At 42.6% G+C, this 24,855-nt stretch overlaps 2 protein-coding genes across 3 annotated transcripts in view; both read right to left on the bottom strand.

Moving 5' to 3' along the window:
• The window catches only part of HACD4 (3-hydroxyacyl-CoA dehydratase 4), a 28,518-nt gene extending 26,617 nt beyond the window's left edge, over nucleotides 1-1,901 (bottom strand). Inside the window, exon 1 of the mRNA XM_019480777.2 lies at nucleotides 1,793-1,901. The gene's annotated coding sequence lies outside the window, so the exon portion shown is untranslated. The remainder of the gene's footprint in view (nucleotides 1-1,792) is intronic.
• A 12,013-nt stretch (nucleotides 1,902-13,914) lies between these two features.
• LOC102563262 (interferon kappa) lies at nucleotides 13,915-16,252 on the bottom strand. Of its 2 annotated transcripts, XM_019480776.2 has the most exons (3): nucleotides 15,599-16,252; nucleotides 14,977-15,022; nucleotides 14,112-14,200 (listed from the first exon to the last, which is right to left on the bottom strand). In XM_019480776.2, exons 1-2 carry the CDS (start codon nucleotides 16,160-16,162, stop codon nucleotides 15,002-15,004), a joined length of 585 nt encoding a protein of 194 aa, XP_019336321.1. In that variant the 5' UTR covers nucleotides 16,163-16,252; the 3' UTR covers nucleotides 14,112-14,200; nucleotides 14,977-15,001. The 2 variants fall into 2 exon arrangements, with proteins under 2 accessions (XP_019336320.1, XP_019336321.1); XM_019480775.2 differs by lacking the exon at nucleotides 14,977-15,022 and having other exon boundaries at nucleotides 13,915-14,200; nucleotides 15,599-16,250.
• Between the last annotated feature and the right edge of the window lie 8,603 nt (nucleotides 16,253-24,855).

Below are 24,855 nucleotides of genomic sequence, written 5' to 3'. Positions count from 1 at the left end.
GAATGTCATCCTGCACAGAAGGGACCAGGTTGGACTCCGTGGCTGTCATTGCTGTAGGCCAAGAGTGGCTGAAAGCACCATGTGTAAGTGGCTCGAGATCTTTCCATCGTTCTGTATGGGCTGTTGGGCTAAACAAAAGTTAGCTTTCTGCTCCAAAACGAGTCTCATCCAGCCCTCTTCACATAGAGAGGAAGTCCTTACCTTATGGGGCCTTTGGAGCAACTGAGGAAATCTGTAGAGCATGAGAGATTAGTTCAGTTTATTTAATTACATTTAAATGTCATTGTTTTCTTAAATGTTCATTGGAGAGAAGCTGCTAACAGGGAGCAGCAAGTCAGTTCTTTTGGCTCTTATGGGAGACTCCTTTGTGTGGGAGATTCCTATTTAGGAAAGGCAGGAGCAGCTATACCTTTAAATTTTTGAGAAGCAAAAGAAGTATTTGGAAGTTAATCTGTCACATTGTACCCAAATAAACATTCTGTTGTCATCTGTTTCCTGCTAATGAGCCAGTGTCAAAGGGGGGTGGCTTTTATTACACTTCCTGCTTCTGCTGGCTCCCAGCAAGCATCTGCCCCTAGTTGTGCTGTACTGCCTAATCTGACAGCATTCTTGGTGACTGAGCAAGTTCTATTAAATAAAGCGAGGACAGGAAGTCTGAAAATAGCCACTCTCTCGGCCTCTGCCTCCACCTCTGCCTCAGACTCATTATGTGATATAAGACATCTTTCTTAGCCCCTCAATGTCTTAATTTCCTCATCTCAAAAAAAACTGATGCTTCTCCATTTCAAGAGGTGCTGTACAATAATATTTTGGAGTTCTTGTTAAGTGCTTTAAGATCTATGGAGGGAAAATATTTAAGAAGAGTTGTCTTTGTCAAAACTGCCTGTGAGGGGAGAGACAGTAATTTGTATCGCTACAGACAAATGCAACGTGAAGAGTTTGACATTAGGCAGTTTAGTGCTGTTTTTTTATTTGTTTGTTTATTTTTATAGATAATGATTTATCCACAGATGATTTACCTGCAAGTGATAAATTATGTATAAACACACTGAACATTTATGGTGTTGTGACCCATTGGTATATCACAGCTTGTTTAGGAGGAAAACTCTCCTCTTTCATGCTAGCCCTTTGCTATGTAAACCTGAGGGGCTGGGTTTAGATATTGATTACCTTTATTTTCCCTATATTCTCCTAAAGTTACAATCGTTGTTATACTTAGACATCTATATTATCATTGTATTTATAAGTCTTGATAGTGTCCTCTTCGGGTTTCTGTCAGTTATAATGACAGACAGTATGTAAGGGGTACAGAGACAATAGCAGCCCAAGAAATGGGTAGGCATGGTGGATGAAGAACACAAACTAAACCCATAGTTAGGTCCTCCTCCAAGAGAGTCTCCTATAACAGCCAAGAGAATGACGTGCTACTCCTGTTAACCGCTCTAAAGTTTCACACTCCTCTCCACTGGACATTTGCCACCTAAAACAGTAGTAATATGATGAAGCAACCTCTTGCTGAAACCAGTGAGAAATGTTCCTTTTTTTATGTGAGAAGCGGTTAGAAAAACTCCTCTGCTGATACTGTTTCCTTTTAAGTCATCTTGGTCTGTGCTCCTAGCACCAGCAACAAACTTTACAGTTCAGTAGAAGAGAGACCACTGCAGAAACATATATTTTTGTGTGTGTATATATGTGTATATATATATATATATGTATATATATATATATATATGCCTCCCCCTTGACTTTCCTTTCTGTTTTGCATATGAATGATCTGGGTTGCTGGATTTACCTTTGCTCAAGAGAGAGTTGTTGTTGTAGACACCGGTTGCTGCTGCTGCTGCTGTGGCTTTTCTTTCCTTCTTCTCTCTTCGCTGTTGCAACAGCTGTTTGCAAAGAGGTTACCCCTCCTCCTTTCTCTCTCCCTCCCTACCACGTCACTGAGAGCAGCACCAAAGGAGAACAGAAGCTTCCTTAGTATGAAGAAAGGAGGCAGCACCCAAACAGCACTCACTTTGGTCCCACTTTCTGCAGGCATTAGGACAAGTTTATTTCTTGCTTTATTGTAAACATTCAGTCTGGAACAATGTATTTTGCAGTTAGTTAGAAGGAGTATTTGCAAAAACTGCAAGAGAGGAGGAATGCCTATTATATGGGGAGGAGACTCTTAGAATATAGTAAAGGAACATAATAATAGAGTATGAAAAGATATGAGAAGTGAAGCAATGTTAGTTAATTTTCAGCAGATTTTAAGGACTCCCAAGCAAATAGATGTGGTGCACAGCTGTTTCCATTACTGAATTTGAAATAGAGACTGAACCTTTTCTGCATTTGGTTTGAAAATGTGTGAATGGCTGGCCAGATGTTCTTGTGGGTATGCAAGACTTGTTTCAGCCACAGGGGCAACACCTTCATCTAGAAATGTGTTTTTATTTGTGCCGATAAGAAATAAGGATACTACCAGAAGAGGAGTGGGGAATATATTACACAGCTCTGTTCTGCCTATTAAGGTCTTCTGTTTTCATAATATAGCTAAAAACTCTCTTCTGTAGACCTACATTGTAAAAGCTGCCTTTTAGAATCCCAAACCACACAACTTCACTTACATTCTTGGGGGGAATCTTATATTTTGCTTTAGTGTGTGCGTATATAAAAACATCCGACTATACGATTATAGAGAAGCTAATGGTAACAAAATGTACTGTATCTCTATAGAAATAAAGGAGATGTTTATTAGCAATGATAAGATGTAGATTTTTTTTTCTTTTTTAATATAATCTATTTTACTACTGGCATTTACATGGATATATTGTCTGAAGATTCAAAATCTTCTGTTAAAGTGAGCTTTAGAAGTTAGGAATGAAATCAGGTTTAACTATTGAAGATAGTCACAGCAATCATTATCATGCAACAAAATGTGGCATAGAAATAAAAGAGAGTCTAATGAGTAAAACATGTTCCTGAACCTGTACATGTACATGAACCTGCCATAAGCTTTGCATAGATTCCCAGATCTACCTATATGAAGCTCAGTGCAGGATCAAGACTATTGTCCCTTCCTGTGATACCACAAAGAGACTATATAACCTCAACATAGTAAGGTACTGATCTTGCAAACACACTTGCAAAGTTATATGTAAATGTGTTTGCTGCCTCAGGACCTTCAGGTTCCATTGAACCTTTTTCTTATCCCTGCATAAAAAACATCTTATTTTTTAGATGTGTAGTATCATGTAATCAGAATGCAGGGTGAGAGAAGTAAGGAGGAAATCAACCCTCTTTGGCAGTAAATAAGAGTGAATGTAGAAATTATCACTTTCTGAGAGGTAGTTATGGTTCAGTTTGTGAATAAGCAATGGTCTCAGAGTAGATGATCCAGTCTACATTTCGTACTCAAAAAGTAATCTTGGGAAGATTGTGTGCCCTGACCTGGAGCTGAATCCACTTTGCCATTTACCTGGGTCTCTTTATGATCAAATTCTCTATCAGAAGGCAGCAGCAGCTTCCAAAACATCATTTACCTTGTGCCCATGCCTCTCAGTGGGCTCTTAATGAGGTCCAGGGTTTGTATGAAGGACTCAGTCCTATGAGGTCCTGAGAGCTCTGGACTTGAGCCAGTAAAACATTTAAGTACTTAGCAGTGTACTCAGTACCATGAAGGACTGAAGCAATAGGGAGAAGATAGACCATCAGGATGCCCATCATTCCCAAAGCAGCCACCAGAAAGTTAACAGACGTTCAAAAAGCCCAAGGTGGATCTAAGTTACGTGGTTTTCTCTAAGTGGCACAGTTTAGATTGGTAGCAAACATAGTGCATGTTCACCCTTTGGTTGGGAGGGGGAGAGGCAGAAGAAAAAATTAGACCAGGTTCTGCCAGTTTTAAACCAGTCTGTATGTGCTGAACTTCTGTTCTGTTATGGGTATAGACCAGTTTTGTGTGCCAAACTTCTGTTCTGTTAGGAGTATGGATTGGTTTCCAATCTCGCATCCCAGTAAAAGTGTAATGTCTGTACCTGGCTTGTAAATCTGCATTTCTAGGAAAAGTTTCAGATTTTTTTTTAAACTTGATACGGAAAAAACATGAGCACTGTTTGGTTGTTTTTTTAATGGTCAAGAAACATTCTGATTGCTTGACCATGTTTGTGCCTGCTTTTTCTATCTTTCTTCCCCCAGGTAGAAGGCTGAGGTGGGGTGAGAGGTTCCAGGAAGGTTGGCTGGTGGAAGAGTTCCTCCTTGTGTACCTCCATTAGCAATGAGCAGCTGGAGTGCTGAGGAAAGGTATATGTGTCCTAAAGTCAGTGAGAAATGTCTAGGATGTTAATCTCTAAATCCCACAAAAGACTGGTCTAGATAAAACTATTATGAAGGGAACCTACTGGCATTAACTTCCTTTATGGCCATTCATGGGGCTTGAGGATCTAGCTCAGAGGTGGTGCTTTGGTATTTAGTGTTTGATACACAAGTGCAAAATCTATGCTTTCTTCTTTGGATAGTGTGTCGACTTTTGGAAATTACCCTTGAAACATTATCCTCTCAAACCACAGGATATTAAGTAGAAACTTAATACCACACAGGGAGGTACAGGTTAGCCAATTGAAAATATTTGATTATGGTCTCAACATAGAATGAAAACTCTATTTTAGTGATGGATCTTAAGTCCCTCCCTCCCCTTTTTTTAACTCATAAGTGCACAGAAATGACTTCAGTTTATGATGTAAAGGCTTACTATAGTTTGAAATGACTGCTATGAATTGTTGTTTTTACTGCACTCAAAGAATCTGAGTCCACATATCAAATTACATAGGTCATGTATAAGCCAGTTAAAGGAACAATGTTGTCTTGCTTTTAAAAAAACAAAAACAAAGACATTTTTAAATTTCAGTTTCTGTCTGAGAACACTTGAAAAAGTATTTTGTGATATAGCTATCTTGTATCTATAAATTACATATGCCATAGATATATATGGTTATAGATATATTTCATCTCATAAATGGTAGCTACGTAGCTCAGTCAGTAGGGTGACTGGCTATGTATTCAATCCCAGGTGAGGGTGGTGGGGTTCCACTCATTGTTTCCATTTCTAGTACAGCTCTGAGGCCCACCCAGTCTCCTATCCAATGAGTAGCAGGAGCTGTCTGGGAGTAAAACTGGCCAGAGCGTGTTGTTGACCACATCACTATCCTCTTATGCTGAGGTTAAAGAAACAGTGGAGTGCTGCCTCAGTGGCCTGTAAACAGGACACCTTTATTTATATAGATATATATATAGATATATGTGATATAGGAGAAACTACCTAGTCATACCTGAGAAGCAATGAAAAGACTTGCACAAGAAGACCTCAATCTGTGCATGTGGTTTCTCTTGATCCCACTGCACAGATCAGCTCAGAGCACGACTAGGGATAAAAAGTCATCAAACATGCAGCTTTTGCAAACTGAAAAACAAACTGCAGTGTGGGGGGAGGGGATAGGGGCAAGGAAATTCTCTTATCTTCTCTTAAGTTGTCATGATCTCAGGTGTCACACAGACTTGACAAACTAAAATTTTGGGAGAGAAATCGTCCAGAATTTAAAAAACAGTATTCTGAACAAAACAATTCCAATAATATCATTGGGGCTAGGGATAGAAATTACAAATAAACTGGTATAAGTGATCAGAAACTAGTTCAAATATGTAACACAACAGAAGTTCAGTGCATGTGAACTGCTTTAAAAATGGCTAAAATCAGTTTAAGAGAAACCTGGATGGGTGTAGTATCAGACTTAACTGATTTAGGTTGCATCGGTTTATTGAACTTCTGTCCCAGATCCCCAAAGACTGTTGCCCTTGCAATGGGGGAAGGGTTATTGTCATGGAGTCCCCCTAAGGAAGGTTCTTGCTCACAGGCACCATGGTATTGTCTGGTCCCAGAGAATGTCCCTGGAAACCAGCCCAGGCGTGGCTTCTAGAGCAGGTAGGGGCAGTGGCATAACTAGGGTGGTTTGACCACCCTTGGTACTAACTTTGGAGGGGAGAGGTGGTGAAAAAAAGAGGTTGCTACTGGCAGCTGCTCATTTGCAATCATGATGACAACTGGAAGACACTGCTGCCCCTGTGCCCCAGGAACCTGGCTTTGTCCCTACACTGCTGAGTTGGCGAGTCCTGGCTCCACCTCACTCTGAGACCCTGGCATTTTGATCTCCAACCTTCCCAGTTTATTCCGTGACCCTGACTGAGCTAGGTTCCAGTTCAGTTCCTGAGAGAGGGACCACATTCCTTGTTGGGAAGAACAAGTGCAAAGTTCCAAGCAACGAAACAGACATCTCTTCTTCGATAGAAACATTTATTAGAGGAAAGGTCTCAGCAAGAAGACCTGGATTCCTCCAAAGGGTTAAGCTATCCCTCTATCCTCAAATCAGCCTGAGCATCCCCAAATTGCTCAAATGTTCCCTTTCCAATCTGCCCAGCTATCAAATTCCAAAGCTGTCCCACTGGTCTTGGTCTTCAGAGTCCTCTCCTCCTCCCAGGTCCCTACTGACTTTCCTTGATTCCTTTGTCCATTTTCATGCTTCTCTTGATCATCCCACCTTTATTGTTGTGTTAAAAAATCTAATCAAATCCTGTTGATGCTGGAACTCCATGTTGTCCTGTCCTACATATAGATTATTCTGGCTTCATTGTCTCTTTAACCCCTTCTTTCTTCCTGTATAAGTTAAACAGGGAAACTGAGGCACACAAAATGAACACAGTAAACACAGAAATATTACAGGAACCCATCCATGTCCTTCCAATAACAATCACAGCAAGATCTAAGGTCTCAACATGCCTAGTTTTGTTGTTGCTGTTCTTGCAAATTAATGGATAAATAATTGTGAAGTTGTTGCCCTCACTGATGTGCTTTGTCTTTTATCTAACAAGGAAGTAACAATATTTCAATAACTGGATTTTTGTCAGCTCTTAAGAACACACATTCACACTCCGAGCAAAACTTAGAATCTTTTTGCATTTTCCCCCTGCGTTGGGCGGTAATAACCCAGTGGATGCCCAGATGCATGCAGAATGAGGTAGGGAATGTTAGCTGGTGAATGATTTGCAGGGATCCGGGTTTTCCATTTGGCACAGAAAAACATGGTAATACCTTGGATTTTCTCAGTTTAAGGAGAAAAACCCAGATTTTTTTTTTCTTTAAAGGAGAAAAGGGCAGGTTTCCCTTTGCAGGCTGGCAGAGTTCCAGCCTGCAAGGAGCTAGGGGAGGGAGGGCCAGAGACAGGAGCAGGGTGGTCAGGCAGGGGCACCATGTGCATGTGCACATGCATGCATACACACAGCTGCCAGGCACCCTGGAGAGCAGCTCCCACACCTCCCTGCAGATAAGGGGGGAGGGATTGAGGCCCCCATACTGAGGGAGGGAATTGGACAGGCCTGGGGCTGGGGCTGCTGCTGGGTGGGACAGGGGGCTGTGGACCTGGGTCCCTGGCCACATAGTCCTGGCAGCTGGTGGAGCGAGGGGCTCTGGCAGAGGTGGGAGGCTGTGGGTGGGGAGTGAAGGGCACCAGCAGGGGTGGCGGGGGGGGGCTGTGGCTTAGGAGTGAGAGGCAATGGCATAGGCAGAGCACTGGCGTATCAGGGCTGCTCAGCACCACAAAGCAGGGCGGGGAGGGGGCAGCCTCAGCTGGACCTGCATCCTGGTGAGCAAATGGGGCAGGGGGAACTCTGATTTTCTATGATAAAAAAACCCGGAATCAAATGCCAAAATTAATAGGTATTTTAGGACTTATTTTGTTATAGTGATTGAGGCACTGGTAGGCTTGCAAATTGCTTTAAAATTGTAAATATATTAATAAAACATTGTGTTCAATTGATACCTATAGTGGTGTTTCATTTTAATCACAGAAAAATGTGGATTTTGGGGTTGTTAATCAGAGAATTTGCAGCGGTTCCCCTCTCCTCCCCCCATATTTGCAATTTTTAAACAGAGAAAACCAGGATCCCTAGTGATTTGAATGCTGCTTTCTATTCCCATGTGTTTCTTCAGGTCATCGGTTATCTATACAGTATATGATGGGGAAAAAGTGTAGATGTTATCCTGTTCCCTCAGTACAAAGCTTACTTCTGCATTCCTGCATATGCTTAAATGCTGTGCTGGGTCAGGGCCAGAGAGCTCAGCACTCTTGGCAGACTGAAGACTACTGTATGTAATACCTAAAACAAGAGCAAATCCTCTTTGAATATATTTGAGCTGCTGCATTCATTCTCTTGCAATAGCCAATGGCATAAATTCTACCACAGAGCAAGGAAAGCTTGTATTTTAAAATATTATTATAATGCAAGTTTTGTCCAAATAAGGAGTTCAGGACCATGCCCTACTCTAGAGTTGAATGGGGAAAATGTTAATCTGCATGTAAAGTATATAAAAGTTCAGGTGCAACCCAGTGCTTTCAAAATGACTAATTTGAAACTAGTGTAGGCATTTGGAGGAGTAGTATAACACTTTTTGTTTTATATAAATAAACCTTTCATGATATTTCCTTTCAAGACGCAATGAACCACAATGTACAATACTAAAGCTATAGCCCAAAGGAAGTCACTTGGCCTCTGGCCTGCCAAGATAAGAAACTTTAGGAATACAGCTGACATTAGGAGTTACAGCAAAGCTGCATTTTCTAGATAACTGGCTGTGCAAAAATAAAAAAAACTGAACAGAAGCAAAACATTATTCAAGAACTATCACCTTTCTCCCCATAAATGTATGTGTTTGTATTATCTGTTCGTTTGGGGTTTTTTCCCCAAGGATGTCAGCATGGGCAGTTCTTTTTGAAAAGTGAGGTGCAGATGGTAAACAACATATATTTTTCTCCAGTTAAAAAAACTAGAAGCTTTACTGTTATGCTAAGGTCCTAGGGCTGTATTATTAAGTTTAAGTTTGAAGCAAAAAGAAATATAACTTAATTTGTTAAAAATATCTGCAGGGCTGTGAAATAGCAACTTCATTTCTAGGAGCAGCTAACAGACAACAGATGCGCCTGTATACACTGTGGGTTTCAATCCTAATTAAATTAAATAGGTTTATAAAATTTAAACTTGTTTATTTTGGAGCGTCGCATCTGTGTTCACACCCACTAGGTTTTCAAACAAATTAAGCCTTGAAGTGTTGCATCTGTGCTTATATGCACTAGGTTTTCAAATGAATTAAGCTGTGTCCCTGGCTGGCTTTGCAGGAGAGTAGGATGGTCCAGCACTGCCCCCATAGCCCAGGGCTCCCCACCCACCCTGTGCCTATGCCCTGCCATGTAGCTGTGGAAGCAGGGAGCTGGCAAACCACACAAGAAAAAAAAGCAGAAGCCATTCAAATGCAAAAGCAATTCAAAGGAGTGAACTACAAAAAAGTTGCAGTGCTATCTGGTGGACAAAGAGGCTCATTACTCCTCTTTGAGTGCCTTTGTGTTTGCACACAATGAATCCATGGATGCAATGCTTTAATTCCCGGTAAGCCAAACTAAACTATGTTTGAGGAGTTTTAGTTTAATGCACAAGATTTTTAAAGTGTCGGGAAATCCTGCTCATGCAAATAGACATGCAGTTGCACCACATGAAAGGGCAAAAATCATGGTGTGTACATGAGCCTCATAATTGCAAAACAAAGGATAGCTTGACTGGTGGAACATCAAGACCATTAAAAAGAAGAGAGAGTCATTAACACCTGTGGATTAAAGAGTTTAGAAGGAATCAGGTAGATTCTAATGAGCCACAAAATCAAATGACTCCCTTGGTACTGCCTGAATAGAAATGCTGATGCCACTGCCAGGCAGTTGATTTTAAACTTTGGGTGGACCAGGAACCAAAGGGAGGTGCAAATGCACCATTGCATTCCCACCCCCCACCCCAAGATCCCCTTGAATGTTAAGTACTCACAGTTCTCTTTCACGGAAATGAACATTAAGCGGTGCATGTGCTCAACCCTTTTGAATAATCTCATCCTTCTTCCCTTAGGCAATTGATATTCTGATCCATACTTTCACCCATTGGGAAAAAAGTTTCATAATAATTGATTTTCAAAATAATCTCATCATATAACCTGCATTTATGTTCAAAGACAGCTAAATAAAACAACTGCCTGAGAATTTATAAGCAAACTCTCCAAATCACACAATGAATCCACCTTTTTATCACCACTGCTCATAGACTTGCTATCTTCTTATTAGAAAAGAAGCTAAGGATAAAAAACTTCCAGTCCTGGATTTCAAAACTCTTATTTAGGCATTTAAATAATACTTGCCTGATTTTCAAGGGTGACGGGTGCCTGCAGGTTTAAATGATGGCTATAAGGCTGAGTGTATTTGGAACTCAAAATAAGGCTACTTTATTTAGGCATTTAAATAGGGATTGAGGAGCCTACCTTTAGGCAATCAGCTTTGCAAATGAGAGAACAAATCAGCATGTTCTGTAGGTCAGGACACTGAGGCTGTAGTGAAATGAGGTAGGAAATAAATTCCAGAGTGGAAGCCTATTTAGCCAAGAACATTCTGCTCCTTTTCTTCCTCCCTGTACCTTAAAACAAACTAGATGAGAACTTGATTTTTAGGATCTCAGCAATCACAGTCATCCACGGGAAGAAAACAGATCTCTGAGCTATCTAGGACTCAATCCATTTCAAGTATTAAATCACACTCAGACAAAAAGTGGAATCCACCCTGCAATGCCTTGTGGAAGTAAACCCTGATGCTCATATAGAGAGTTAATGTTCTGTTAAGGGAGCTGTGTCTTCTCCAGCATTAGACTAATTTGTAAAGCAGTGCTGGTGTACTAGAGTTTCCACAGTGGAAACATTCTAAAGGGGCAGTCATTATATCCCTTCTTTTCAAAATCCTTTCAAAGGCCAATAAACTTTTTTCTATAATTCTGTTTGAGTAGTTCTCAATAAAAGCACTAAATGCCATAGTACCCCTGTAATCAGGTTGGTTCATATTTATTGCACTGTATCCACATTTAGAAACTCTTTGTCTGCAATTACATTACAGAATTTTTAGAGAATTTTTATGATTTTATGACACTTAACATCAACAGTATTCCTGGATTCTTTTTTAGCCGTATGCAGCTTCTCCTCATTAAAAAGATTCCCTACCCTCTTGAAATAACCCAGAACTTGAAATAACCAGAACCACAGATGCATCTCGAGCAGGTCCAAGGAGGTGATCCTCCCCCCTCTATGCGGCACTGGTCAGGCTGCAGTTGGAGTACTGTGTCCAGTTCTGGGCGCTGCACTTCAGGAGGGATGTGGACAGCATTGAGAGGATCCAGAGGAGGACCACCCGCATGATCAGGGAGCAGCAGGGCAGGCCCTACGAGGAGAGGCTAAGGGACCTGAACCTGTTCAGCCTCCACAAGAGAAGGCTGAGGGGGGATCTAGTGGCCTGTTACAAACTAGTCAGAGGGGACCAGCAGGCATTGGGGGAGTCCCTGTTCCCCCGAGCACTACCGGGAGTGACTAGAAATAATGGTCACAAGCTGGCAGAGGGTAGATTCAGACTAGTCATCAGGAGGCGCTACTTCACTGTCAGGGCAGCTAGGATCTGGAACCAACCTCCAAGCAAGTGGTGCTGGCTCCTAGCCTGGGCTCTTTAAGAGGAGGTTAGATGAACACCTTGCTGGGGTCATTTGACTCCAGTGCTCTTTCCTGCCATGGCAGGGGGTTGGACTTGATGATCTGCTCAGGTCTCTTCCCGACCCTACCAACTATGAAACTATTAAACTAGACAGGAAGATGTATTTGCAGTTCCAGTTTTGACCTTCCTCTCATATACTATCTCTGAATATCTAGAGTGCCTCCAATTACCATTTTTATTTTAATCTATACCTACAATATGTTCACTTACACTCTGAAGCTTGTCCTATAGTGGGAAAAGATCCTGATTGGTATTTTTATTGATGCACCTAAACCAGGGCCAGATTAACCCATTAGAGGGCCCTAGGCAAATAAACTCATGGACCCTGGGCTGGTCAAGACCCCCCTCCCAGCCCTGGCACTGCTGCCTGTGGGGACAGGGTCTTGGAGCTGCTTTTAGGAAGCAGCTGCCACAGTGGCAAGGCCAGCAGATGGGAGGGGAACAGAATGGAAGGGAGGTGGACAGGGCCATTCACGCAACTGCTGCGGAGGGAAGTCCCCTGCAGCTCAGGTCACTAGGTATATGCCTAGTTTGCCTATGCATTAATTCAGCCCTGACCTAAACCAAAGTAGACGCATTGCTCTCACTCTTTGGGGTTTCTGTGAAATGCGTGACTTGTTATAGGGTTGAAAGTCATGTATGAAGTAACAGCACATTTGAAGCTTGGGAGCAGGACTGTCAACATTTTGCTAAGCCATTACTGAAGATTAATGGCTAATTACTAAGAAACCCTGGCCTCTCGTGCCATTATTTTTAAGCAGAGTACCCACAGTTCTTTTATAACTATTCTGAAAGTTTCCCTGTGTTAAAAAGAAGGGGGAAAAACAAGGTCTTAGGCCCCCATGATTTAACTACTTGCCTTGCAGACAGGCTATATCCATATGAAATCCTGTTGACATTAGTGCATCTTTCCACAGATGCGGGACTCCATGTGTGCACAAGAAGTTTCAGGGTAGGGCCTTATATTAGAAATAGTTGTGTAGATTTTGACTGAAATCTGTATTGTATGCCTTTTAATGTCTATGTTATCATTATATCTCTATTAACAATTCCAAGCTGAAAGGTTTTGCAGAAAATTTTTGGTCTGTATAATTCCATTTGAGGCTAGGTGCTCATTTTGTTTATTCACACTCAAAAATGTTTGGGGCTAAATCTTGTATTTTATCATCATTATTTAATGTGGGGGTTTTTTAAAGTATGAAGAGTATAAGCTTCCAGAGGGCCCCAGTGATGATTTTGTGGCAAATTCAGTCATTGTAGCAAAAACCATAAATTAGGGTAATGAATTTTTTATTTTTAAATCTAAGCACCAAAATATTTCAGCAAGAGGAGAACGAACTGCTTCCTCCTAGTTTCTTCTGCCATTCCTTCATGCACTGGAGCAGAACAGGGCAATATTTTAGCTAGTTATTTTGTGGGTCTTTTGTTTTTTGTTTTTATACTGTTTCATATCAAGGGTGTCCTGGCTCAGAACTGGATCTTCTAGGCATTATCCTGTTGTTAATACTACAACCATTAATAATAATACTGCTTGTTTGGCTAAAATTAGTTGAAACAATATGCTAATTGGAGATTTGCTATTGTTTTCCATTTCAGTTGGTCTTTTCAAGGGTTTTTTGTTTTGTTTTGTGTCAATAATACTACAACAATCTCATTTGGGTTTTTCCCCGCCATAATAGAATTTTTATGAAGAGAAATAGTCTAACTAGAAGCAGTTGTCATCAGCAGCTTCATCTGTTTCTTCGGGAAACCTATAATCTCCTGCAATTCCTACTGCTTTAAAAACACTAATGTCACTTCAGCATGTCAGCTATAATCTCACTTTGCCCTCTAGTGCCCAATATAGTACTGTTTTCTGTATTACAGAGTTCCTGATTGGAACTAGTTAAACCATAGGTTTATTCAGCAGTGGAGCATAAATTACATTGCGATCGAAAAATAGGAATTGGTGGTTATGAACTGAAATCAATGCTAAGCTACCTTGAGAGTCTGGGACTGATTACTGTACTAGCCTTCTGTTAGTGCACTAAACTCTGTACTAGCCTTTTGTTCCTTTTCACCAGCTAGGTAAGAATCCCTATAATAAATTAACAGAAAAAAAAATCCATGTAACTTTAAAATCTCAATTGGAATGGTGTACTTCAGATTTTAACATACTTCACTGGGTCAGTGTGCCAGGGTTTGGGAACCAGAAAATGAAAATGACTAATTACGTTTTCATTGCACAGTTTTCAGGAAGTGCAGAAAGTAAACAAAGAGCTGAAACAAGGAGTTGCCTTTGGGTTGAAATGTTTTTCCAGTTTTTAATGTTCAAAAGTTTTCTTAGTTACACAAACAAAGGATATTTGTATAAATATTCCTTTTTACTAGTGTTTCATCCAAAAAAAGAAAAATAGAAATAGCTAGTACTTTTGTATTAATTTTGTTCCTTCAGTCTTTTTTTCCCATTATTTCAGGTCCTGGTGCCTTCTTTTGCATTTTGGATGTTTCTGTTTCACATCTGCTCTTCTTGAATCTTGTTCATTTAGCAGGTTCTTGATTTTGGCTTGAATCCACAACTGGATATCAGGTAAAAAAAAAAAAAAAAGTTAATGGATAGATCCTGCAGAAACCAGTGTCACATGCATTCTGAATTGCTGACTGTGGATTACTGTTGTCTTCATTGTTATCAGTAACCCTTCCATAAATTGATCCTTTACCACTACAGTTTTGTATCTTTGTTTTGAATGACTGAAGATGTGTTTTCCCCCAATTACCATACACCAAGATAGTGGGAGAAACTACCAGAAACTGACTTAGGGTAAATGGGCAAAATCCTGACCCCTCAGAACTCGATGGAAATTTTGACATTGACTTCAATAGATCTATGATTTCACCCAGGTAATTTATTTTTCTTGGGGGGAAAAAGAGGGGTGCTGTTTGTTTGTCAGAAAAGAGGGGTGCTGTTTGTTTTGTCAGGAATTCAGTTACTTTAGCAATTTTCTAACCACACAAGAAGTTTTTGTAAAATATGTTGAAATATCAAGGACTAAATCCTCCCACTGGTTGTGCTTGTGAGCAAAGGGTAAAAGGCAGAAAACTTTCAATAACACTAAAACACAGTGTGGGCAGTGATATGTGATATTTTGGCAGTGCAGATGAACACTACCAGGGTACACAAAAGAGCAACTGTCTAACCTGACCTCAGGGCAATCTTCCTAAGGACATTATTTTAAAATAAGGCCGGAGCATGAGCTTAATGTAATTAAAGCCAACTCAGAAAGAGATAGTTATTCCAGAATAAGTGTTTCCAGAGAGTAAACTACTATGAAGAAGGTATTACAGAATAACTTACTCCACAATAGCTATTCCAGTTATAGCTACTGGATAACTTGAACTGCCTAAAAAAATCAGATATTGAAAATTAATCAGACATATTTCTGGAAAACAGCATATCTTGAAAGAATCATGAATTATTTGAAATAAGCCAGATAATTAAAAATATTAATGTGGCAGAAAAATGCTGTCATTTAATTTTTTTTAATCCATAATAAATCAGTCATTTACAGGATTCTTGGAAAATGTCATAACTTGGTGGTTCTTTTGTGATTAAAGGATTTAGTTTACAAGAATTAAGTGGGGACCATTTCTAGTGGTATACTTTCTCAGAAAAGAAAGTAATGAGATAATACTACTTGCTGAAAAATTAATGTTCTTTCCTTTGCAGTCATTGACAGTGAAAAATGTTGTCAATTACTTTGTGGCCAATATGGGATTACTTGCTTAATAAGAAAGGTTTTGTTGTATATAAATAAAATATTACATTTTCAATAATATACATATGCAACATTAAATAATTGGCAACATATAGATAGTATTAGAAATCCACTGAAATTGAACTAAAAGTATGTTCACAATGTAAATACATAACTGCATAGGTTTCTAAGCCTAATTATTTCAGATCAAAATATTTGTACCTTATTTTCTAAGCCTTCTAGTCCTTTCTCAATAAGTTGAAGACATTTCCTCACTTCCTCACGGATGATCTCCCAGGAACACAGGCTATATTGCTTGCCTTTTAGAAAGTTGTCTATCCTTTGAAAGTATTTTTTCAGTTTCAGTCTGTTGGCTTCCACATCCCTTAAATATTGTGGCTTCTTTTTTATCTTCTTAATTGAGCATGCCTCTAGCTGCTCAATTTGTTGATAAAGTCCATTCTGGAAACTTTCAAGGGATCTGCCATCCCAGGCAGCTAAGGTTAAATTTTTGCTAAACATGTAGAAGATGCTTTGGAGTGTTTCCTGAACGGCCACCTTGACATTGTCTTTCTGACTGAGCTTCAGAATGTTGTGAGGAAACTTGAAGAGTACATGCTCACGTCTGCATTGCAGAGGAAATGCTTGTCCTATTTTGTCCAGAAGGTGTAAACTGCTCTGAATCGCTTTGCTTTGCTGTAAAGAAGGAATATTACAGTCCGGAGTTGAGATTTGCATGGTGCACAGCAGTATGAAGAACATCTGAAGCAAACAAAAACAGGTCATGTTGGGATGATGCCTTAAAACTTCCTTATCTGTACATAAATCCTGACAGACACTGGAATGTGCAGAAGGCCTTTTGTAGGCATTGGTGTGTTTCCTCCATATCTTTGAATTTAATTATGCTGTAGGAGTAGTTTTCTTTCATCATTTGTTGCTTTTCAAGGTTTTTCCCCTACTGTTTGCTTTTGAAAGTTACCACTTTCCTTTTTCACTTAGTGACTTCATTATCTACTTTCCTTTTTCTTAGAGCAGAACATTAAATCATAGCCTGTTTTTTTAGATTATCTATTCCATCTTCATACAAATTCTCTATTGCTCAGGATTGAAAGAAGCACCATACTGATACATTTTCACTAGTTCTTCCATGAGTTTGTTTTTAAAGCACTTAAAATGTTACTTCTCCCTTTCTAGGACAACAGAATGCTTAATGCTAGCTAGCAAGACTTATTCTTCCTGAAACTCAGTCAAGTGTTTTCTGCCTCAGTTTCCTATCTGTAAAAATGTTAAAATATTTGCTCTTGCTTAACTTTTGTCTATTTAGATACTAAAAGCACAGGTAGTTCTTTTCAGTATGGACAGTGTCTTGTAGAAAGCAGCTCTGACCTCATTAGGGGATTGTAAGCGCTACTGTGGTACAAAGGAGGAAGCAGGAACAACTTAGATACTCAGATGAAATGTTCTGAATTTGTCAGTCTGAATGCCCCTTTGACTGATCACTGACACTGCATTGTGAATTAATAGCTGAAGAAAGAGACATAGGAGACAGTATAGAACCTATCAGCCACAGGTCATCTCAGTTAGTTAATAAAGGTGCATGTTTGGTTGCTGAAGGACAAATTGCATAGTCCTGGTTTTCTTTTTGCATAGCTGACATTGTTTTTGCCTGTAGACATGGATTTATTTTAACTGTCACCCAGATTTTTGGATATGAAGTTCAGCATACTTCAAATGGCCTGGGATGATCTTTAATGATTAGAAGTATATATACTTTATTGCCTGTTTGTCTAACTGGTATTTCGTCCTACCAACTGGCCAAACATAGAGGATAAGGAATGTGCTATTATTATCACTTGAAATGAGCCATCCTTTAGCTTAATTGGCAAAAGGTCCTTGTTTCTGGAACTGGAAGAAAACTGCTCAAGATCCAACTTCCCAAGTTGTCTGCTGTACATCAAATTGTTATACATGCAGCAGTTGGAATTTCCAGAGAAAATTATCTCAAATGGGAAGATGGTTGCATGATCTTACACTGCTTTTGTTGTGGGCAATGGAAAGACAAAAACTCTTCCTCCTCCCATAAAACACACCCCATTCCCTAAAAATAGATAAATTTAGAGCCTTTTTAATAATTTAGGCCTAGGTATTAAGTGCCTAAATACACATGAAGTCCAAATTAAATCATTAGGAATTCAGCTTCTAGATACTATTGAAAGATATGGGTTTTAGTTAACATAGGATTTTCAAGCCTTTAAATTAATTCTTTTGCCCACTGAAAAACTTGTTCTAGTCATTTATGAAACACAAGAACAGGACTCTGCTTACTTTTGGGGAATAAAGTATGCTATTAACATAAATTGAGAAGCATCTCCATCAGCAGGATGGAGATGCTTTACAACTTAGTAGGGATATTATGTGATTCAGATGATTAAGCCTCCCAAACAGATTAAATCTCAATTATCACCCATGATTTAAATTGTTGTATGGTGTTCCCATATTCTAGTATGGTTTTTTAAAAAGGTAGCTATGTACAGCTATGTACAGTTCCTTAAGTGTTTGCAATATTTGAAAAAAATGTCAGTGAAAATGAACAGTGTGGTGCTTAAGTGAGGCAAATCTATACAGTTTACTATTTGAGTGTTGCCATCACGTATCACACAAACACGCGACATTGTTGTTGGCAGTTCCTCAATTCAAGGATGATCTCTACCTTGGCTCATTGATAGGTCTTGAGGTGACTTACAAGCCCAATCCTTGAGCCACAGATCTGTTGGCAGAAGTTGCAGGTTTTTCTGCAGGGGAGAGTAGACTGCAGGCTGGGATTCCGCTCCTCTTCCTTCCTCTGCTCTCTCTTCTGTGCTTTAAGGGCAAGATGCTTTGCACTGAAGTGGGCTGCTACTTGGTTAAGGTTGCAGCACTGAAGTCAGCTAGCAACCAACTCCTCCCAGGTCTTCATATTAGCATCTGTTTTCTTGAGGTATGCCTTCTTGTGGTGTTCTTGTACTGTTTTCTCTAGCTGCCATATGCACACACAATGTCAGGTCCAGTGAATTCATAGATTCATAGATTCATAGATGTTAGGGTCGGAAGGGACCTCAATAGATCATCAAGTCCGACCCCCTGCATAAGCAGGAAAGAGTGCTGGGTCTAGATGACCCCAGCTAGATACTCGTCTAACCTCCTCTTGAAGGCCCCCAGGGTACGGGAGAGCACCACCTCCCTTGGGAGCCCGTTCCAGACCTTGGCCACTCGAACTGTGAAGAAGATCTTCCTAATGTCCAATCTGAATCTGCTCTCTGCTAGCTTGTGGCCATTGTTTCTTGTAACCCCTGGGGGTGCCTTGGTAAATAAATCCTCACCAATTCCCTTCTGTGCCCCCGTGATGAACTTAAAGGCAGCCACAAGGTCGCCTCTCAACCTTCTCTTGCAGAGGCTGAAAAGGTCCAGTTTCTCTAGTCTCTCCTCGTAGGGCTTGGTCTGCAGGCCCTTGACCATACGAGTTGCCCTTCTCTGGACCCTCTCCAGGTTATCCGCATCCTTCTTGAAGTGTGGCGCCCAGAATTGCACGCAGTACTCCAACTGCGGTCTGACCAGCGCCCTATAGAGGGGAAGTATCACCTCCTTGGACCTATTCGTCATGCATCTGCTGATGCACGATAAAGTGCCATTGGCTTTTCTGATGGCTTCGTCACACTGCCGGCTCATGTTCATCTTGGAGTCCACTAGGACTCCAAGATCCCTTTCCACCTCTGTGCCACCCAGCAGGTCATTCCCTAGGCTGTAGGTGTGCTGGACATTTTTCCTCCCTAGGTGCAGCACTTTGCATTTCTTCTTGTTGAACTGCATCCTGTTGTTTTCTGCCCACTTGTCCAACCTGTCCAGGTCTGCCTGCAGCTGTTCCCTGCCCTCCGGCGTGTCCACTTCTCCCCATAGCTTTGTGTCATCTGCAAACTTGGACAGAGTACATTTGACTCCCTCGTCCAAGTCGCTGATGAAGACATTAAAGAGTATCGGTCCAAGGACCGAGCCCTGCGGGACCCCACTGCCCACACCCTTCCAGGTCGAGACCGACCCATCTACCACGACTCTTTGGGTGCGACCCTCTAGCCAATTCGCCACCCACCGGACCGTGCAGTCATCCACATCACAGCCTCTTAACTTGTTCACCAGTATGGGGTGGGATACCGTATCGAAGGCCTTCCTGAAGTCTAAGTATACGACATCCACCCCTCCTCCTGTGTCCAGGCGTTTCGTAACCTGGTCATAGAAAGAGACTAGGTTGGTCAGGCACGATCTGCCCGCCACAAACCCATGCTGGTTTCCCCTCAGCATAATTTGCCCTGCCGGGCTCTCACAAATGTGAGCCTTGATAATTTTTTCAAAGACTTTACCAAGGATGGAGGTGAGACTGACAGGCCTATAAGTGCCCGGGTCCTCCTTCCTCCCCTTTTTGAAAATGGGGACCACGTTAGCCCTTTTCCAGTCTTCTGGGATTTGGCCCGTGCGCCACGAGTGTTCTAATATTCCCGCCAGTGGCTCTGCAATGACGTCGGCCAGTGCCTTCAGCACCCTCGGATGGAGCCCATCCGGGCCTGCCGACTTAAAGGCATCCAGTTCTTCCAAGTGACTCTGCACCACCTCAGGATCTACGTATGGAAGTCTGGCGCCTTGCTGCTGCCTCTCTATAACCCCAGTGAGAGACTTGTCGTGCCCCTCACTTAGGAACACTGAGGCAAAGAACTCATCGAGGAGTTCAGCCTTGTCCCCCCTGTCTGTCACCAATTGTTTCTGCCCATTTAGCAGCGGTCCTATTCCTCCCTGGGCCTTCCTTTTACTCCCAATATATCTAAAAAACAATTTCTTGTTGTCCTTTACTTGGGTTGCCATCCTCAGCTCCATGGTAGCCTTGGCCCGCCTAACTGCCTCCGTACAAGCACGAGCAGAGGAGGTATATTCATCTTTAGTGATCTCACCCTGTTTCCACTTTTTATGTGCTCCCCTTTTGGCCCTTAGGCTGCCCTGGATTTCTCTGGTCAGCCATGGAAGCCTCCTGGCCCCTTTCCCTCTTTTGCCTCGCTCGGGGATCGTCATGCTTTGTGCCCGAAGGATCGTTTCCTTTAGGCACAGCCACCCTTCTTGGGCTCCCATCCCATCAAAACTCCTACTCTGCAGTGCTTCCTTGACTAATCGCCTGAGTGCATTGAGATCAGCTTTCCTAAAGTCTAGCACTTTCACCCTACTAGTTACCTTACCCACTCGCCGTCTTATGTTGAATTCTAATATAAGGTGATCACTGTCTCCCAAATGGCTACCGATCTGGAGGTCCCCTATCATGTCATCTCCCGTCGCCAATACCAGATCCAGTATGGCATTCCCCCTAGTGGGACCATGCACCTCCTGTGTCAGGTGGAGGTCCTGTACACAGGTTAGAAACCTGCGTGAGCGATGGGACCTTGCTGTCTGCGTCTCCCAGCAGATGTCCGGGTAGTTTAGGTCCCCCATGACTACCGCCTCTTTAGCTTTTATGGTCTCTGAGAGTTGCCTCAGGAGCCCTGCATCTATTTCTTCCCCTTGGTGTGGGGGTCTGTAGCAGACCCCTACCACCAAATCCCTTTCTCCTTGCCCCCCATGTAGCCTAACCCACAATCCTTCTACTTCATCAACCTCGGTTTCTGTTTTGATGAGGGTTGATGTATATTGCTCACTGACATAAAGTGCAACCCCCCCCCCCCTTTCTTCCCCGACCTGTCCTTTCTATACAATCTATAGCCCTCAATATGTACCGCCCAGTCATGGGATGAATCCCACCAGGTCTCTGTTATCCCCACTAAGTCATATGTGTTTAGTGCAAGCAGGAGCGTTAGTTCATCCTGCTTGTTCCCCATGCTCCTAGCATTAGTATATAGGCACTTGAGCCCTGCGACTGGTGCCTTTGCTGCCCCCCCGCTCCCAGTCCCATGGGGCCCATTGTTTCTTACCTTCTTGTTTCTTATTTCTTCTTCTTCTTGTGAAGTTGGTGCTTGACAATCATTGACTCAATGCTGGTACCATAGGCTTCAGGGAGGATGCTGGCGTTTGTGTGGCAGTCTTCCCATTTGATGCAGAAGATTTTCCAGAGGCACCATTAGTGATTTCTCTCCAGGTTCTTGAGATGTAAACAGTAGGTCAACAATGTTTCACATCCATAGAGAGGATGACAATTGCATTGTTGACCTGGATCCAAGTCTCTCTCCAGAGATCATGATCAATAAAAATACACCAAGCCAATTTCTCAAAGGAGGTGTGCACCAGATAATGTGCTGAATCTCCTAATTAATGTTCACTCTTTGAGAGAGGTGGTTACCTAGCTAAGGGAGTGCTCAACTACCTCCAGGTAATTTGAGGGGGGTGAGGGCATGGTCATATTCATGGCCCAAAGCAGACTGATAGACCACTTTAGTCTTCTCAATGTTGACAGATGCACCCCAAGTTCTGTATTCTTTTGCAAAGAGATTCAGTGTGGTCTGGGGAGGTTTTCTTCAGTGTGCACAAAGAAGACACTGTCATCAGCTATTTGGTAGTCAGTGTCAATTCTGGAATGGAGGAGATCCTTAGCAAGAACCGGGATGATGGTGAAAGAGATCTAATGGTAAGAGTTTACTACAGACCTCCTAATCAGGAGCAAGAACTTGACCACGAATTTGCTATGGAACTGGTTGAGGCTGCATGCTCTTGGTGCATGGTTATCATGGGTGACTTAAACTATCTTATAGATTCATAGATGTTAGGGTCGGAAGGGACCTCAATAGATCATCGAGTCCGACCCCCTGCATAAGCAGGAAAGAGTGCTGGGTCTAGATGACCCCAGCTAGATACTCGTCTAACCTCCTCTTGAAGACCCCCAGGGTAGGGGAGAGCACCACCTCCCCTGGGAGCCCGTTCCAGACCTTGGCCACTCAAACTGTGAAGAAGTTTTTCCTAATGTCCAATCTAAATCTGCTCTCTGCTAGCTTGTGGCCATTGTTTCTTGTAACCCCCGGGGGGGCCTTGGTGAATAAATACTCACCAATTCCCTTCTGTGCCCCTGTGATGAACTTAAAGGCAGCCACAAGGTCGCCTCTCAACCTTCTCTTGCAGAGGCTGAAAAGGTCCAGTTTCTCTAGTCTCTCCTCGTAGGGCTTGGTCTGCAGGCCCTTGACCATACGAGTTGCCCTTCTCTGGACCCTCTCCAGGTTATCCGCATCCTTCTTGAAGTGTGGCACCCAGAATTGCACGCAGTACTCCAACTGCGGTCTGACCAACGCCCTATAGAGGGGAAGTATCACCTCCCTGGACCTATTCGTCATGCATCTGCTGATGCACGATAAAGTGCCATTGGCTTTTCTGATGGCTTCGTCACACTGCCGGCTCATGTTCATCTTGGAGTCCACTAGGACTCCAAGATCCCTTTCCACCTCTGTGCCACCCAGCAGGTCATTCCCTAGGCTGTAGGTGTGCTGGACATTTTTCCTCCCTAGGTGCAGCACTTTGCATTTCTCCTTGTTGAACTGCATCCTGTTGTTTTCTGCCCACTTGTCCAGCCTATCCAGGTCTGCCTGCAGCTGTTCCCTGCCCTCCGGCGTGTCCACTTCTCCCCATAGCTTTGTGTCATCTGCAAACTTGGACAGAGTACATTTGACTCCCTCGTCCAAGTCGCTGATGAAGACATTAAAGAGTATCGGTCCAAGGACCGAGCCCTGCGGGACACCACTGCCCACACCCTTCCAGGTCGAGACCGACCCATCCACCACGACTCTTTGGATGTGACCCTGTAGCCAATTTGCCACCCACTGGACTGTGTAGTCATCCACATCACAGCCTCTTAACTTGTTCGCCAGTATGGGGTGGGATACCGTATCGAAGGCCTTCCTGAAGTCTAAGTATACGACATCCACCCCTCCTCCTGTGTCCAGGCGTTTCATAACCTGGTCATAGAAAGAGACTAGATTGGTCAGGCACGATCTGCCTGCCACAAACCCGTGCTGGTTTCCCCTCAGCATAATTTGCCCTGCCGGGCTCTCACAAATGTGAGCCTTGATAATTTTTTCAAAGACTTTACCAAGGATGGAGGTGAGACTGACTGGTCTATAGTTGCCTGGGTGCTCCTTCCTCCCCTTTTTGAAAATGGGGACCACGTTAGCCCTTTTCCAGTCCTCCGGGACTTGGCCTGTGTGCCACGAGCGTTCGAATATTCCTGCCAGTGGCTCTGCAATGATGTTGGCCAGTGCCTTCAGCACCCTCGGATGGAGCTCATCCGGGCCTGCTGACTTAAAGGCATCCAGTTCTTCCAAGTGACTCTGCACCACCTCCCTCAGGATCTACGTATGGAAGTCTGGCGCCTTGCTGCTTGACATCTCATGGGAAGAGCACTCAGCCAAATCCGATCAGTCTCAATGTTTCCTTGCATGCACTGATGAGCTCTATTTGTCCCAAGAATTCTACAGGCCGACAAGAGGCAAGGTGTTGCTGGTCCTGGTATTGGCCAAAGGGGATGATCTAGTCAGCATCCTAAGTATCAAAGGGAAGCTGGGAGACAGTGACCATGAGTTGATCACTTCCTTTATCCACTGCAAAGCTGGAAAGTCAGTCAGCAATGCAGAAGTCCTCGACTTTAGGAAAGCTGACTTTCACAAGCTCAGGAGGCCCTGTGAGGTCATAATCTGACAGAGAGGGGATTCTACAATGAGTGGTTGATCCTCAAGGATGCGATCCTTGAAGCACAAGGGAAGTCCATTCCAGCCTATAGAAAAAGTAGCAAAAGGGCTGGGCGACCCCCTGGCTCAGTAGGGAGCTCATGGATCTCCTGTGTCTAAAAAGAGAAGCTTATAAAGGATGGAAGATGGGAAACACCACTAAGGAGGAGGATTCTGTACTGGTCCATACCTGCAGGGAGTGAACTAGGAAAGCCAAGGCTGAAACTGATCTCAAACTGGCTACATGAATCAAGGACAATACGAAGTCCTTCTTAAGGTACATGAGTAGTTGGGAAAAAAATAAGGAGAACATTAGACCCTTGCTAAACCAAATGGGTTGGCTGATAACAAACACCCAGGAAAAAGCCAATCTCCTTAATGATTACTTTGTGTTGGTCTTCCACCAGCCCAAGGGGATCACCCCGCCTGACAAGATGCAAGATCACCAGGAAAAGGGTGAACATACGCCCATCATTGGCATGGTGTTCCTTGTGAGGGAACACCTTGACAGACTGGACATCCAAAAATTAGCTGGTCCAGATGAGTGCTAAAGGAACTGGCTGACATCATAGCACAACCACTGGTGAGGATATTCAAGAACTCATGGCAATTGGGTGAGGTACCTGAAGGTTGGAAGAGGGCCAATGTGGTGCCTATCTTCAAGAAAGGGAGGAAGGAAGGTCCAGGGAACTACAGGCCAATGAGTTTGACCTAAATCCCTGGAAAGATCTTGGAAAAAATCATCAAGGGAACCACTAACAACAGGTT

The sequence above is a fragment of the Alligator mississippiensis genome, chromosome 3 (assembly GCF_030867095.1).
Source record: "Alligator mississippiensis isolate rAllMis1 chromosome 3, rAllMis1, whole genome shotgun sequence".
NCBI classification, from domain to species: Eukaryota; Metazoa; Chordata; order Crocodylia; family Alligatoridae; genus Alligator; species Alligator mississippiensis.
Note: the sequence above shows the minus strand (reverse complement) of the source record. Positions and strands in the feature narration are given on the sequence as shown.

What these genes read in the sequence shown, in the direction of transcription:
- LOC102563262 (XM_019480775.2), bottom strand. Translation starts at nt 16,162, where the DNA reads ATGACCTGTTTTTGTTTGCTTCAGATGTTCTTCATACTGCTGTGCACC. An exon ending in TAGAAGGCTTAGAAAATAAG is followed by an intron (nt 14,201 to 15,598) that starts GTACAAATATTT and finishes CCTGATATCCAG; the next exon opens with TTGTGGATTCAAGCCAAAAT.